The 13,422-nt window shown below is 34.4% G+C and overlaps 1 protein-coding gene across 1 annotated transcript in view; it reads right to left on the reverse strand.

Annotated features, from left to right (window-relative positions):
* The window catches only part of COL4A5 (collagen type IV alpha 5 chain), a 432,611-nt gene that overhangs the window by 40,194 nt on the left and 378,995 nt on the right, over positions 1-13,422 (reverse strand). Inside the window, exons 40-43 of the mRNA XM_054580374.1 lie at positions 12,933-12,983; positions 10,793-10,978; positions 8,916-8,924; positions 2,106-2,114 (exon numbers count right to left, since the gene is read on the reverse strand). Of these exons, the coding sequence (XP_054436349.1) occupies positions 2,106-2,114; positions 8,916-8,924; positions 10,793-10,978; positions 12,933-12,983 (255 nt within the window). The remainder of the gene's footprint in view (positions 1-2,105; positions 2,115-8,915; positions 8,925-10,792; positions 10,979-12,932; positions 12,984-13,422) is intronic.

Consider the following 13,422-nt stretch of genomic DNA (forward strand, 5'->3'; position numbering starts at 1 on the left):
AGGGTAAATGGGGCCAAATACATAGTAACTGAAGATGATTTGATTTTGGGTGGTGGGGACACAATTCACAAGTGTGTCATAGAAATGCACATTTGAAACCTATATCATCTTATTAACCAATGCCATCCCAATGAATTAACTTTTTTTAAAAATGGAAATTTTTACTTTACAGTAAGAACAATCTGCTCTGTCAGGTTGTTCCAAGGTTCAAACAAGATAATGTATAAATTACTTAATACATTTCCATGGCACAGCATAAGAATTTATAATAATGGTTTAAAAATTATTATGATTATAATTACATTTTTTGCATTTTTAAATGTATTTTTTTTTGTTCAAATACATTTGTCTCCACCTTCCCACCACCACTTTCCCCTGCCCCCCTCCCCCATCTCCCTCCCTCAATCCTTCCCCACTTTGGCTTTGTCTGTGGTTCCTTGACTTGACCCTTCCCTCCCCTTCCCCTGTCCCCCCTCCCTCCTTCCCTCTTGACTCTGTTGGTTTCTTTTTTCTTTCAATGTTGCTGGTTATATTTTCTTTCCTTGTTTTTTTTTTTTTTTGTTGGTTAGGTTCCACTTATAGGTGAGATCATATGGTATTTGTCTTTCGCCCCCTGGCTTATTTCGCTTAGCATAATGCTCTCCAGTTCCTTCCATGCTGTCGCGAAGGGTAGTAGCTCTTTCTTCCTTCCTGCTGTGTAGAATTCCATTATGTAAATGTACATAGAGTTTTGATCCACTCATTTACTGATGGGCACTTAGCTTGCTTGAAATACTTGTCTACTGTAGATTGTGCTGCTGTGAACATTGGGGCGCACAGGTTCTTTTGAATGGGTGTTTTGGGACTCTTACAGTATAGTCCCAGCAGGGGAATTGCTGGGTCAAAAGGCAGTTCCATATTTAGCTTTTTGAGGAAATTCCAAACTGTTTTCCAGAGTGGCTGCACCAGTCTGCATTCCCACCAACAGTGCACTAGGGTTCCCTTTCCTCCACAGCCTCACCAGCACCTGTTGTTTGTTGATCTGTTTATGATGGCCATTCTGACCAGTGCGAAGTGGTATCTTATTGTGGTTTTAATTTGCATTTCTTTAAAACATGAGCCAATTTTTAATTTTTCAGTGTTTCTATGTGATTAGAAATAGAGAAAGGGAAAAGGTCCACAACAATACAATTGTTTTAATATTTAAACAATTTAAATTATACAATCACCTTAACCTGGCATCCAGACACACTCAGAAATTCCCTTCCCAATCATAAAGAATGGGTTGGAATAATTTACACTTAAACAAACAAATAAAAACAAACACTGAGTCCAAACTCCTTAGATAGGATTTTTAGAGCGAAATTGTTATTTTCAGCCATAATGTATAATTTGGACTAGAAATTAGGTAGCAAATCATCTGTCAATCAGCCCAACAATTACAAGGTAAGATTAAAATAAGAAAAATAAATAAATCTTTTATGAGTTTCTTCCCCAGTTTGAAAGGTAATGAGAACATTGTTATCTTTCAGAAAAAAAAACCCAACAAAAAACACTACACGTTATGGGCATTGCTCTTTTTACAATTAAAACTATGTATTGAGAAATTTATATGCTATTAATTTTGTCCTACCAGTCTAGAGTCCCTCAAATTTAATTTAATGATTTGCTAATGACGCAATGGACATATCAGTTTTGTTTTTAACAGTAATCAATAGTTACCTTCGTCTATTACTGAAAGTAGTCATGAAAACACAGATCAGAATAATCTCAGACAACAACAATTTAATTAAAAAATCAATGTAGAGAGATTACAAATGGGCCAGGTGCCTCCTAAATATCATAATGTAGTCTTAAAGATAAAAATAAGTGTACTTCCATTTAAATTCAACATGTTTTAATATATGAATTACATAAATAATTGAAACCACAAAGACTTAATGTCATTTCAAACTTGATTATAAACCAGTCACACTACCTTCACCAAAATGTTAAATACCAGAGTAGGTAGTATTTGAGGATAACAGCACTCTTCAATGACTTCTGAATTATATCAAAAAAAGCTAAATGTTCTTATCATACATACAAAGCATTAAAAAAATGAATTGACCAATGAAGAATCTAACCTTGAAAACCTGGGAAGATCAGAGTTCACCAAATCCCAAAGATTGATGTTAGCAGTATCAGACATCACACAGTACAAAATAAGATTATGAGTTAGAAGTGGTTCACATTATAGCACAGGTTAAACAATATCCTCTTTGTCAGCATTTCTTCTTCTTACAGCATATTCAGTATAAAACAGAACCATACTGGAGTACAGAGAGCCAAATATTTTCAATCAGAACTTATTCAAGGAAATAAGCTGCTAGTTTTTATTAATCCCGAAAGTGAAAAATTCCAATGAAGACATCATGTTATGAGTGCTACTGTGGCTTTCTAAATGTTAGCATCTCAAAATATTAAAGTTGGCAAAAGAGTACCATTTCACTAATAACTTTTCATTCCTTTCACAGAGGGATACTTTTGGATAAATGTTTATCTTGGCCTCTGCTATACTTTAGTAAAAACACAATGTGTCAATTTCTCGATATGTTCAGACTGCCCCAAGGAGATATAATTAATTTAAAGGCCTCATTAGACAAAAATACAAAGGTCATAGGTGACTACATAAAGAGATTAAAACGTTAGTATACAGTGGCCACAACCAACTATACTTCTTTTTGTCTTTTTTTGAAAATCATTTGATCAGCCACATTCTGATCTATTTTAAAATAATTCATCAAGATACTTTCTTATGTGCATTATTACTCGTAATTACTTATTTAAAGAGGAAAAGCCAATATAAATTTTTTTACCACTGAACTTGAAAATAAAGAGTAGAATTTTCCAAAGACGTAAAAAGTCATTTGTGAAGGGGTACTTTTTGGCATGCACTATCTTACCCCAAACCACAGAAAATATCACATTTACTTTATTATTATTATTCAGGACACATATTATATCAAGCTATTAACTACTGAAAGGAGAATCATCAAATTAAAGATAAGAAGCCTACAAATAGGGCAATTGTTGATTAATTTTAATTGACTATAAACGCAATTTCCTTTTTTTTACAAGTCTTGCAATGATTTATAAACATTGAGGTTAGCAGAGAGAATAAATTGCACTAGAACACTGAATCCCAGGAATTAGAAAACCTGGGATTTATTCCTGCTTCTACTACTTAAATCTATGGGGATTTGGGGCAATTTAATCTCTCTGAGCTTCCTTTCTCACCCACATAATGGGAATAGTAATGTCTGCCTTAAATTCATTTGCAGAGTTGTTTTAAAGAGCAAATTCAATTTTTAAAATATTGTCCTGATTTCTACCATACTCAAGGCATTACAGGGAACACAGAGATTAGCTAGACCCAAACTCTGCCTTCTAGGAGTTTCCAATAAAAGTACATTATATAACTGCTGGCATGTCATATAAATATACATAAGACATTACCATTATTTCATAGAAATAAAACTTTTAAAGCATTTTATAATTTGAAATTCAGAAGGCTAGAAACCAGCTTCTGTTTGTTTAAGTGGGGTTTCTATACCACATAGAGCAAACTGACTCCAGACAACACTTTGAGCAGTCTGACCACATAATTAGTTAAATAAATTAGAATAGAATAAAGACATTTTATATACGTGTTCGGTATAGAAGAACCATTAATAAAAACTCTTAGGAAAATATATCATTGAAATATATTTTGGTCTGAGTAAGTATCAAGGAAAACTTCAGATCATATCATAGTAAAACTTCTAAGATATTAATATCTAAAAGGTAATATTTTAATGAGGTATATGCCAAATCAGTTTTCTATATGAGGCTCTCAATCCATTATTTCTCAATGACCTAACAAATTTTAACTAAAAAACAAAACAAAATAAAAAAAATCTGAAGTGATATAGTAAGTCATAATAAGTAAAGATAAGCTGATGAATTGACTGGTAAATTTTAAATCCAGCCTCAATTTAAGGTTGCATTATCCAACTATTGCAAAGAGAATCCTGGAGATACCAGGTTACAATAACTATGTAATTTAGAATACATCTGGTCAATAAGAAGTTGTCAAGTCACTTTTAAAATAATGAGGCTACTTTCTATTTTCTTCTAGTGCTTCACAAGAAAGCAATCCTCTTCTAGCTGATAGTAAAGTCTGGAAGTGATCAAGGCAGCAGACTTTTATGCAAATCAGACAGGGGAGGACTCAAAATTACTTCAAAGTATTCCCTAGTAGTCTTTATTTTGATGATAGTTAAATAATATGCACCTGTCTTAATATTTTTGATAACATCCATTTAGGAAAAACACAAGTAGTAGTTAGCAGGTGTTGATGGGGATTGAGATAACAGAAAATAAGATTCTTTGCCAGTCTGCTGTGGCAAAGAATCTCCTAAGATGGCAGAACAGCTTTGCTCCATCTCTTATGTTTATAACTAGAATAAGAGGCCAGATCATAAGCATCATGCCATATAACTGCCTTTGTGGAGGGATGATACATGTTACTAGTAGAATAGATACTTAGCTGATCACTAGAGAACCATAAGTCAGATTCACAGCTATGAATTTAAACAATGTTCTTAACCTCTTTTGACCTCTGTTTCCTCATATGTAATAAAGACTACTTCCTTGACTAAATTCCTATGAGCCTTCTTCTCAACTAGGCCTCATCCCTGGGTCCTGTCCTTGGTCTGCTGAGTCCAGTTTTAGCAAGAATACTGCTTTATCAGTTTAGGGAGAGTCCCCAACCCTTGATATCTAATCAAGTTCCTCATCCCCCATCCTTAGTATCTAAGTCCTTTGTCTGCCTTAGAAGGAATTATATTAGGTCAGTGTAGCAACAATCTGCCTACCCTTGATGTTTCCACTTAGTAAGTTTTCATTCACTGATTAAATTAATCTGCTATGTGAGTACAAATCCTACTTGTCCTTGTAGTATTTGGAGTTGAGCTCAGTCTCTCTTCCATATTGCAGGTCTTGAATAAAATCTGTCTTTCCACCTTTAACAAGTGTCTGGTGACTAATATCTCTTTGATAAATGCAAAAGGCTGTAGATGACAAACCCACTGCCGGCATCGTACACAATGGGCAAAAACCTACAAGCATTCCCCTTAAGATCGGGAACAAGACAGGGACGTCCACTTTTACCTCTTATTCAACATAGTACTGGAAGTCCTAGCCAGAGCAATCATATAAGAAGAAATAAAAGGCATCCAAATTGGAAAGGAGGGAGTAAAAGTGTTTTTATTTGTAGATGACATGATACTGTACATAGAGAACCCCAAAGATTCAAACAAAAAGCTCCTAGAACTGATAAATGAATTCAGCAAAGTAGCAGGATATAAAATTAACACCCAGAAACCAGTTACATTTTCATATGCCAATAATAAACTAAAAGAAACGGAAATTAAGAAAACAATCCCATTCACCCTGGCTGATGTGGTTCAGTGGATTAAGCACTAGCCTGTGAACCAAGGGGTTGCCAGTTTGATTCCCAGTCAGAGCACATGCTTGGGTTGCTGGTCAGGTCACCAGTAGGGGGTGTGTGAGAGACAACCACAGATTGATGTTTCTCTCCTTCTCTTTCTCCCTCCCTTCCTCTCTCTAAATAAATAAATAAACACTCAAAAAAACTTTAAAAAGGTGAAAATAATCCTATTCACAATCGCTTCAAAAAGAATAAAATACCTTGGAATAAACCTAAATGAGGATGTAAAAGACCTGTATTTGGAAAATTAGAAGACACTGATGAAAGAAAATGAAGGAGATACAAATAAGTTGACGTACATACCATGTTCATGGATAGGACTAATTAACATCATTAAAATGCCCATACTACTCAAAGCAATATATAGATTCAATGCAATTCCTATCAAGATTCCAATCACATATTTCACAGGACTAGAACAAATATGTCAAAAATTTATATGGAATCACAAAAGACCCCACATAGCAATAATGATCCTGAGAAAGAAGAACATAGTTGGAGGAATCACATTACCTACTATCAAACTATACTATAAAGACAGTAATCAAATCAGCCTGGTACTGGCATAAAAACAGACACATAGGTCAATGGAACATAATTAAGAACCCAGAAATAAACCCACACCTTTACAGTCAATTAATATTCAACAGAGGAAGCAAGCCCAAACAATGGGTAAAGATAGTTTATTCAATAAATGGTGTTGGGAAAATTGGGCAGAAAAATGAAAGTAGACCACGATCTTATACCATACACAATAGTATATTCAAAATGGATCAAAGACTTAAATGCTAGACCTGGAACCATAAAAATCCTAGAAGAAAACATAGGCAGCAAAATCTTGGACACTGTTTGTGGAAATTTTTTGTTGGATATATCTCCCCAGGCAAGGGAAACAAAAGAAAAATAAACAAATTGGACTTCATCAAACTAAAAAGTTTTTGCACAGCAAAGGAAATTGTCGATAAAAATAAATAGACAACCCATAGAATGGCAGAACATATTCATTGATACATTTGATAAGGGGTTAATATCCAAAACTTGTAAAGTAGTTACAACACTCAAAAGTCAAAAAAACAAGCAACCCAATTAAAAAATGGACAAAGGACCTGAATAGACACTTCTGCAAAGAGGACATACAGATGGCCAACAGACATATGGAAAGATGCTCAATGTCACTAATCACCGGAGAAAATGCAAACAAACCATAATGAGATACCATCTCACACCTGTCTGAATGGCTATCATCAATAAATCAAAAAACAACAAGTGCTGGCAAGGATGTGGAGAAATAACCCTTTTGCACTGTTGCTGGGAACACAGACTTGTGCAGCCACAATGGAAATCAGTATGGAGATACCTCAAAAAATTAAAAATGGATCTGCCTTCTGGCCCAGCAATGCCACTTCTGAGAATATATCCAAAGAAACCCAAAACACTAATTTGAAAGAACATAAGCACCCCTATGTGCATTGTAGCATTATTTACAATTGCCAAGATATGGAAGCAGCCCAGGTGTCCATTGATAGATGAGCGGATAAAACAACTATGGGAAATTTACACAATGGAATTCTACTTAACTATAAAAAGAAGAAAATGTAACCCTTTTGCAACAGTATGGAGGGATCTGGAGAACATTATGTTAAGTGAAATAAGCCAGTCAGAGAAAGACAAATATCATATGATTTCCCACATATGTGGAATCTACTGAACAAACTGAGCTAATAAGCAAAACAAAGACAGGCTCATAGATAGAGAACAGATGACAGCTAGTGGAGGGGGAGTGTAGGGAGTGGAGGGGTTGAGCAAAAAGGACAAAGGATTCAAGGACATGGACAACAGAGTGGTGATTGATGGGGGGAGGGGGTATAAGGGGACCAAATGGTAATGGAAAAAATATAATAAAGATTAAATTTTAAAAAGTTGCCCTAACTGGTGTGGCTCAGTGGACTGAGCACCGGCCTGCCAACCAAAAGGTCGCCAGTTTGATTCCCAGTGTAGGGCACATGCCTGGGTTGCAGCCCAGGTCTGTGCGATGCAACCACACATTGATATTTCTCTTCCCCTCTTTCTCCTTCCCTTCCCCTCTCTAAAAATAAATAAATAAATAATATTTTAAAAAGTTCGGTTCCTTCAAGATAGGATATTCTGTGGTTCTATAAAATAATGTTTTTGGCGGCATGGGGGGAGGGTGAGTAAGAAACTAGAGAATCAATTCAGATAGAGCTGGATCTTTTCCTTAAAAGAATCTTTAAAAATTATGAATTTTCAATTCATAACAAGTCAGAATTTCCTGCCATCCCCAATAGCCAGAACTTAAGAGAATACTTTTCCCCCTTTTAGTTCCTCCTGAGAATTTGAAAACGATTATTTATCTTGAATAATAATGACCACATTCAGATATTTGTGGTGCTTTTTATTCCTGAAAAGGTGAACATCTCTCACAATGAATCAACAATTGTCCACTGGGCAGCTCTTTGTAACTGTTTTTTGGTGTGTACTGTGTATATGTATATGATGAAAATAAGATTAAGAGGTTCCTGATCTGTGCTGGCTGCATTGATTTATTTTTTACTCTGTGGCTATTAGTCCATTTTCATAACAGTTGAATTTAGAACTGTGTGACAACCCAAAATATTAAGGTGGGATGACCCGAAAAATTTCAAGAGATATGGCAAATCAAGAATTGCATATTTTCAGGATCTGTGATACATATTATTGTTTAAAAAATACCTTTTTGAAGAGTAGTTCAATTTCATTTACATTAACCGATGTAAGGCAAAAATTATAAATATATCTACTGCCCTGTCTGGTGTGGCTCAGTGGATTGAGCACTGACCTGAGAACCAAAGGGTTGCCCATTTGCTTCCCAGTCAGGGCACATGCCTGGGTTGCGGGCCAGGTCCCCAGTAGGGGGCGTGCAAGAGGCAACAACACATTCATGTTACCCTCCCTCTTTCTTCCTCCCTTCCCTTCTCTCTAAAAACAAGTAAAATCTTTTTTAAAAAAGAAATATATTTACTGTAAAGGTAAAATATTATAAAATACACATTTGGGTACTACAAATTTTCAACTAAAATGACAGAAATATGTCTTTTAAATTATTAAATTAGTTTTTTAATTAAGTAACTTTGAGTCTTGCCAATAGACATAGACACTGGACATTACATGTTCCTGACAACTTCCAGAGATAGATCAACATGTAAGAACTAAAATGGCATATATTCTCTTAAAATATATTCAAACACTTGAGAGCATTAGACACAGATATATATGTATACATATATACACATACATACATATACAGCTATGTATCTAATTATACATACATATATGTGTGCGTGTGTAAATATATGTATACATTTCAATCTGCATGCAGTTACTACTTCAGAGTTAAGGAGCTAACCTGTAGGACCTGGATAGGGATCAAAGTTCATCAAGGCCCAATATCATCATTAAGAAAAAGGAAAATATCAAAATTGTTAGAAATATCAAGAAACTAAAGCATTACACTTACTTCTTTCAAGTTAAACTTTAATTCAATAAATGAATACTCTGAAAGTTCATTTTTAGGCATCTATTTATAAACCAAATTATCATCACTAAAATAAAAACAGCACATGTGACATTTTGAAAGACCCAAAATCATTTTTAATAATCATTACTATAAGCTCAGACAAAAACAGTCAATTCTGAGAGCACCCGGGTTTTAAAACTCAGTTTTAGTTTGTAGTTTATGAACAGATCAAAAAGTCACCAACATTCATCAAGTGTGTTTTTAATTTTAGTACTCCTGTTATTATTTCTTTAGAAACAGTATGTTTTAAAAGCGCTTTTGTGACTAATGTCTTTATGTTGACATATTTCAAAATAATGTTCAACACTGAGCTTCATTACTGGTAAGAACAATAACCACAGTGCTGATTAAAATATAAAACATGATAATAGTTTGGTTTGTTTGACTAATTGCATGAATAATCAACCAAGATGTTTGTTTCAATTCTTTACATTACATGCGAGAGAGTTAACATGGCTGATGAGGAGGTTTCACTGGTTTTCTTCAAGAGTGTGCTAAGGTAAAACTTTAAATAACATCCTCTATAAACATCCAAGTCAGGTCAGATAAAATCTGGTTTTGAAAATGATCCTCAGGTAGTTATGATTTTTTTGACAAGGTGATAGATGTTAACTATTGTAGTAGTCATTTTCGGTTATGTACATATATCAAATTATTACATTTTACATATTAAACTTATATAATGTTGTATGTCCATTATATTTCAATAAAATTAAGATAAAAAAGAAATAAGAAAATGATTCTCTGAACAAAGTATGTGTCCTATTAAATTTATGATTTTAGAGCATATTTTATTAAATTTAACTCCAATCACTTCAGAGTTTATGGTAACTTAAATGAAAATTTTCATTTTAAAATACAGTTAAAATGAGTCAAGACTTTCAAATGGAAAAAGGCAACTTTTTTTCTTTGATTTTTCTTATTTTTTAAATCAATGAAAGCCAAATTTTAAGTTATCATAAATACAAAAACTGAATGTCAAGCCTCAAAAATCTGTTCATAATCTGTCACCAGTGATTTGGCTCAGAAACATTAATTCAGGATGAAAATGAGTATTTCCAAACTTACTAAAATGAAATGACATAGCACAGACGCAAAATGAAAAAAGAATATTGGGTGCAAAATTGAGATTACTAGAGCATTTAACACAAAACAAATTAAGTACAGACATGAAGCTGGTATGAAGAGATCACCATTCAATTTAATCATGCTGTGATTTTGAAGATAAATTTGATTGCTAGTTCCTAGAGAAGACAAAAATTTTTATTGTGCTTGCTTACATTTGCTGATCATAGGACAAGACCATAGCAACATTTTGGTGTGAGCCAGAAGCATCTATTGGGTGATCTCTAAAACGATTTCTGCATTGACATGCTGAGAAAATAACATTAAAAATGCAGATGACATTTTGCTGCCAGGTTATCAGTATAGCTTTACATTTAATAGAAAGACTAATAAATCCACTATTTCCTTTTTACTCTATGTTGATTTGTTTTAGTTCTACTTTAAGAAAATGATGAAAGGCATTACTGAAAAGAATTATTAGATGCCATGGAAATGGATGAAGCAAAGTACAAACCAAGCTATTTATGTGTAAGAAGTTCCTGAATTATAGATTTTAAAGTCCAAAAGACTGAATAGCCTGCCAACAAAATGAAGTAAATAGACAAATAAATAGATCATTCTCTTACTACTCATGTACATACCTGGTCTTCCAGGAGGACCTTGGGGCCCAGGGTTGCCTTTAGGGCCTTCTAGAGCTGGACCCGGGAAACCAGGAGGGCCCGGGGGACCTTGTACACCAGGGAAACCAGGAAATCCTGGTTCACCCTTTGGACCTGGAAGGCCAGGGTTTCCTGGAATGCCAGGTAATCCTCCATCACCCTTTTGACCTATGAAAACAAAGTGACATTAGAGAACACATTAAATATGCTGAGTATTAGGCTTGCCTGTAAGGCTAAAGCTATTTACGCTTATTAGAACAAGTAAGGGCATAAAATAGGGCCATTTCTGTCTCTCACCAAATACCTAACACATACAAAAAACCCATACTTCCTACTAAATACATTTGCCTGTTATCAGAAGTTACTAGACTATGTGTAGAAATATATAAACAATAATAACTTGTACACTGAAAAATAGCTTTTATATTAGGACATAGAGTGATGATCACATGACTGGTAGCTGTGAAGAAAAAAAAGAGAGAAAGAATACAATAGTATAAAGTACCTGCAAGGTTAGAGAAGGCTGGAGGAAATACCAGAAACAAATGTTTTTTTGTTGCTTTTATCCTCACCTGAGGACATGCTTATTGATTTTAGAGAGAGGAAGGGACGGAAAGAGAGAGGGAGAGAAACATTGATGTGAGAGAGAAACATATATTGGTTGCCTCCTTCAAGCATCCTGACTGGGGATTGAACCCTCAACCTAGTTATGTGCTCTGACTGGCAATCACACCCACGACCTTTTTGTTTACAGGACAACACTCCAGCCAACTGAGCCACATTGGCCACGGCATAAAACAAATACTTTGAGACTGATTTTGAGGCTAATGGAAGATACAGACCTTCAATGGTATCTATGTGTCCTCAAAGTCTATTCTATCCAAAATTTAAAATCACAATCTGGATAAACTCTTCTCAACTTTTTACACTATCAACATGCCTGAGAACAATGCATCATTGACACACTAAATTAAAAATTTTTATGTTGGGATCATGGGGAGGATATGGGAATTTGTAAGAGGTATGGATGTGGTTTGAAAAAGCCTTCATAGAATAGAAAATGGTTATTTGAGAACATAAACATATATAGCTGTACACACATTCTATCATTCAACTATTTGGTTCTTATAATGAGAATAAGACCATGTGAGTGCACATACCCATACAAAATGCAAAATGTATATTAACATGTAGTTTTAAAGAGACATTTTCATTAGTAGTATGTATTGCTATAGTTTCCTTATATTATGTTGGTTTTGTTTTCACAGGGGTAAGAGTGTTTTCTTTTCTGGCAAAAAGAGTTTTAAAAATTTAGTGAAATCTACCTCTTCCTAAAAGTTTTCCTTTCTTTATTTTTTCTCAGCATTTATTTATGAAGTTAATGAATAGATACCTATATGCAAATTTACTTAAGAATGCATTTTCTGTAGTATAACTCCTCATATTAAATTGCAAAATGCCAATTCAAAAGAACCTATGCACCCCAATCTTAATAGCAGCACCATTTACAATAGCCAAATGATGGAAGCAACCTAAATGCCCATCAGTAGATGAGTGGATCAAAAAATATGGTACATTTACATAATGGAAAACTACGCAGCAGAAAGAAAAAAAGAACTACTACCTTTCACAACAGCAGGGATGGAACTAGAGAGCATTATGCTAAGTGAAATAAGCCAGGGGGCAAAAGACAAATACCATGTGATCTCACCTATAAGTGGAACCTAACCAACAAAACAAACAAGTAAAGAAAATATAACCAGCAACATTGAAAGAAAAAAGAAACCAACAGAGTCAAGAGGGAAGGAGTGGAGGAAGGGAAGGGAAGGGTCAAGTCAAGGAACATGTATAAAGGATCCATGGACAAAGACAAAGTGGGGACGGATTAACGGAGGGAGGTGGGGGAGGGAGGCAGGAGAAAGTGGTGGCAGGAAGGTGAAGACAAATGTATTTGAACAAAAAAAATTGAATTCTCAAAAAAGAATTGCTAATTAAGAACTACTTTAAGATGTAACTCTAGCTTTGAGATTTCTGGGGCCAAATGTATATTTTACAAAAATAAAATTATTGTACTGAAGAATATTCTCTATTTATGGACTTAGCATGTTCTATTGAAGGTTACCAGAAAGTCCTGGGAGTCCAGGGGGTCCTGGGATTCCAAAGCCTGGTTGACCTGTCAAGAGAATAAACCAAAAACTCTCAATAGATAATAATAACTGAAACAGGACAGATTATCTTCCAATTATTTATGTTTTTATTAAGTGGTACAATGTGTGATATATGAAACATGTGGAAGATTTATTTCCAACATAGAACTGCAATTCTAACAGAGAAAACTATATACACACATATTCTGTTTGTGATGAATGTTAAATATATCTTTATATACTTTTATCATATGAATATATATAAATGGAATATAGATTGCATAATGAAAGAAAGTCATCCAGAGAACTTCATAAAAGTTGAACAGCTTCTTGACAGAAAAAATTAAGCAAGAAAGGATATGCAGTTTTTCATAAGAGAGAAGCAAGTTGAGTGATAAATGTGAGGTTACATTCTCAGGATAGAGTGGAATATAATTAGCATGGGAAACAGTGTAGTATTTCAGA

This window comes from Pteronotus mesoamericanus, unplaced genomic scaffold (assembly GCF_021234165.1).
Source record: "Pteronotus mesoamericanus isolate MK-2021 breed Mesoamerican mustached bat unplaced genomic scaffold, CSHL_Meso_final contig_58, whole genome shotgun sequence".
Taxonomy (NCBI): Eukaryota; Metazoa; Chordata; class Mammalia; order Chiroptera; family Mormoopidae; genus Pteronotus; species Pteronotus mesoamericanus.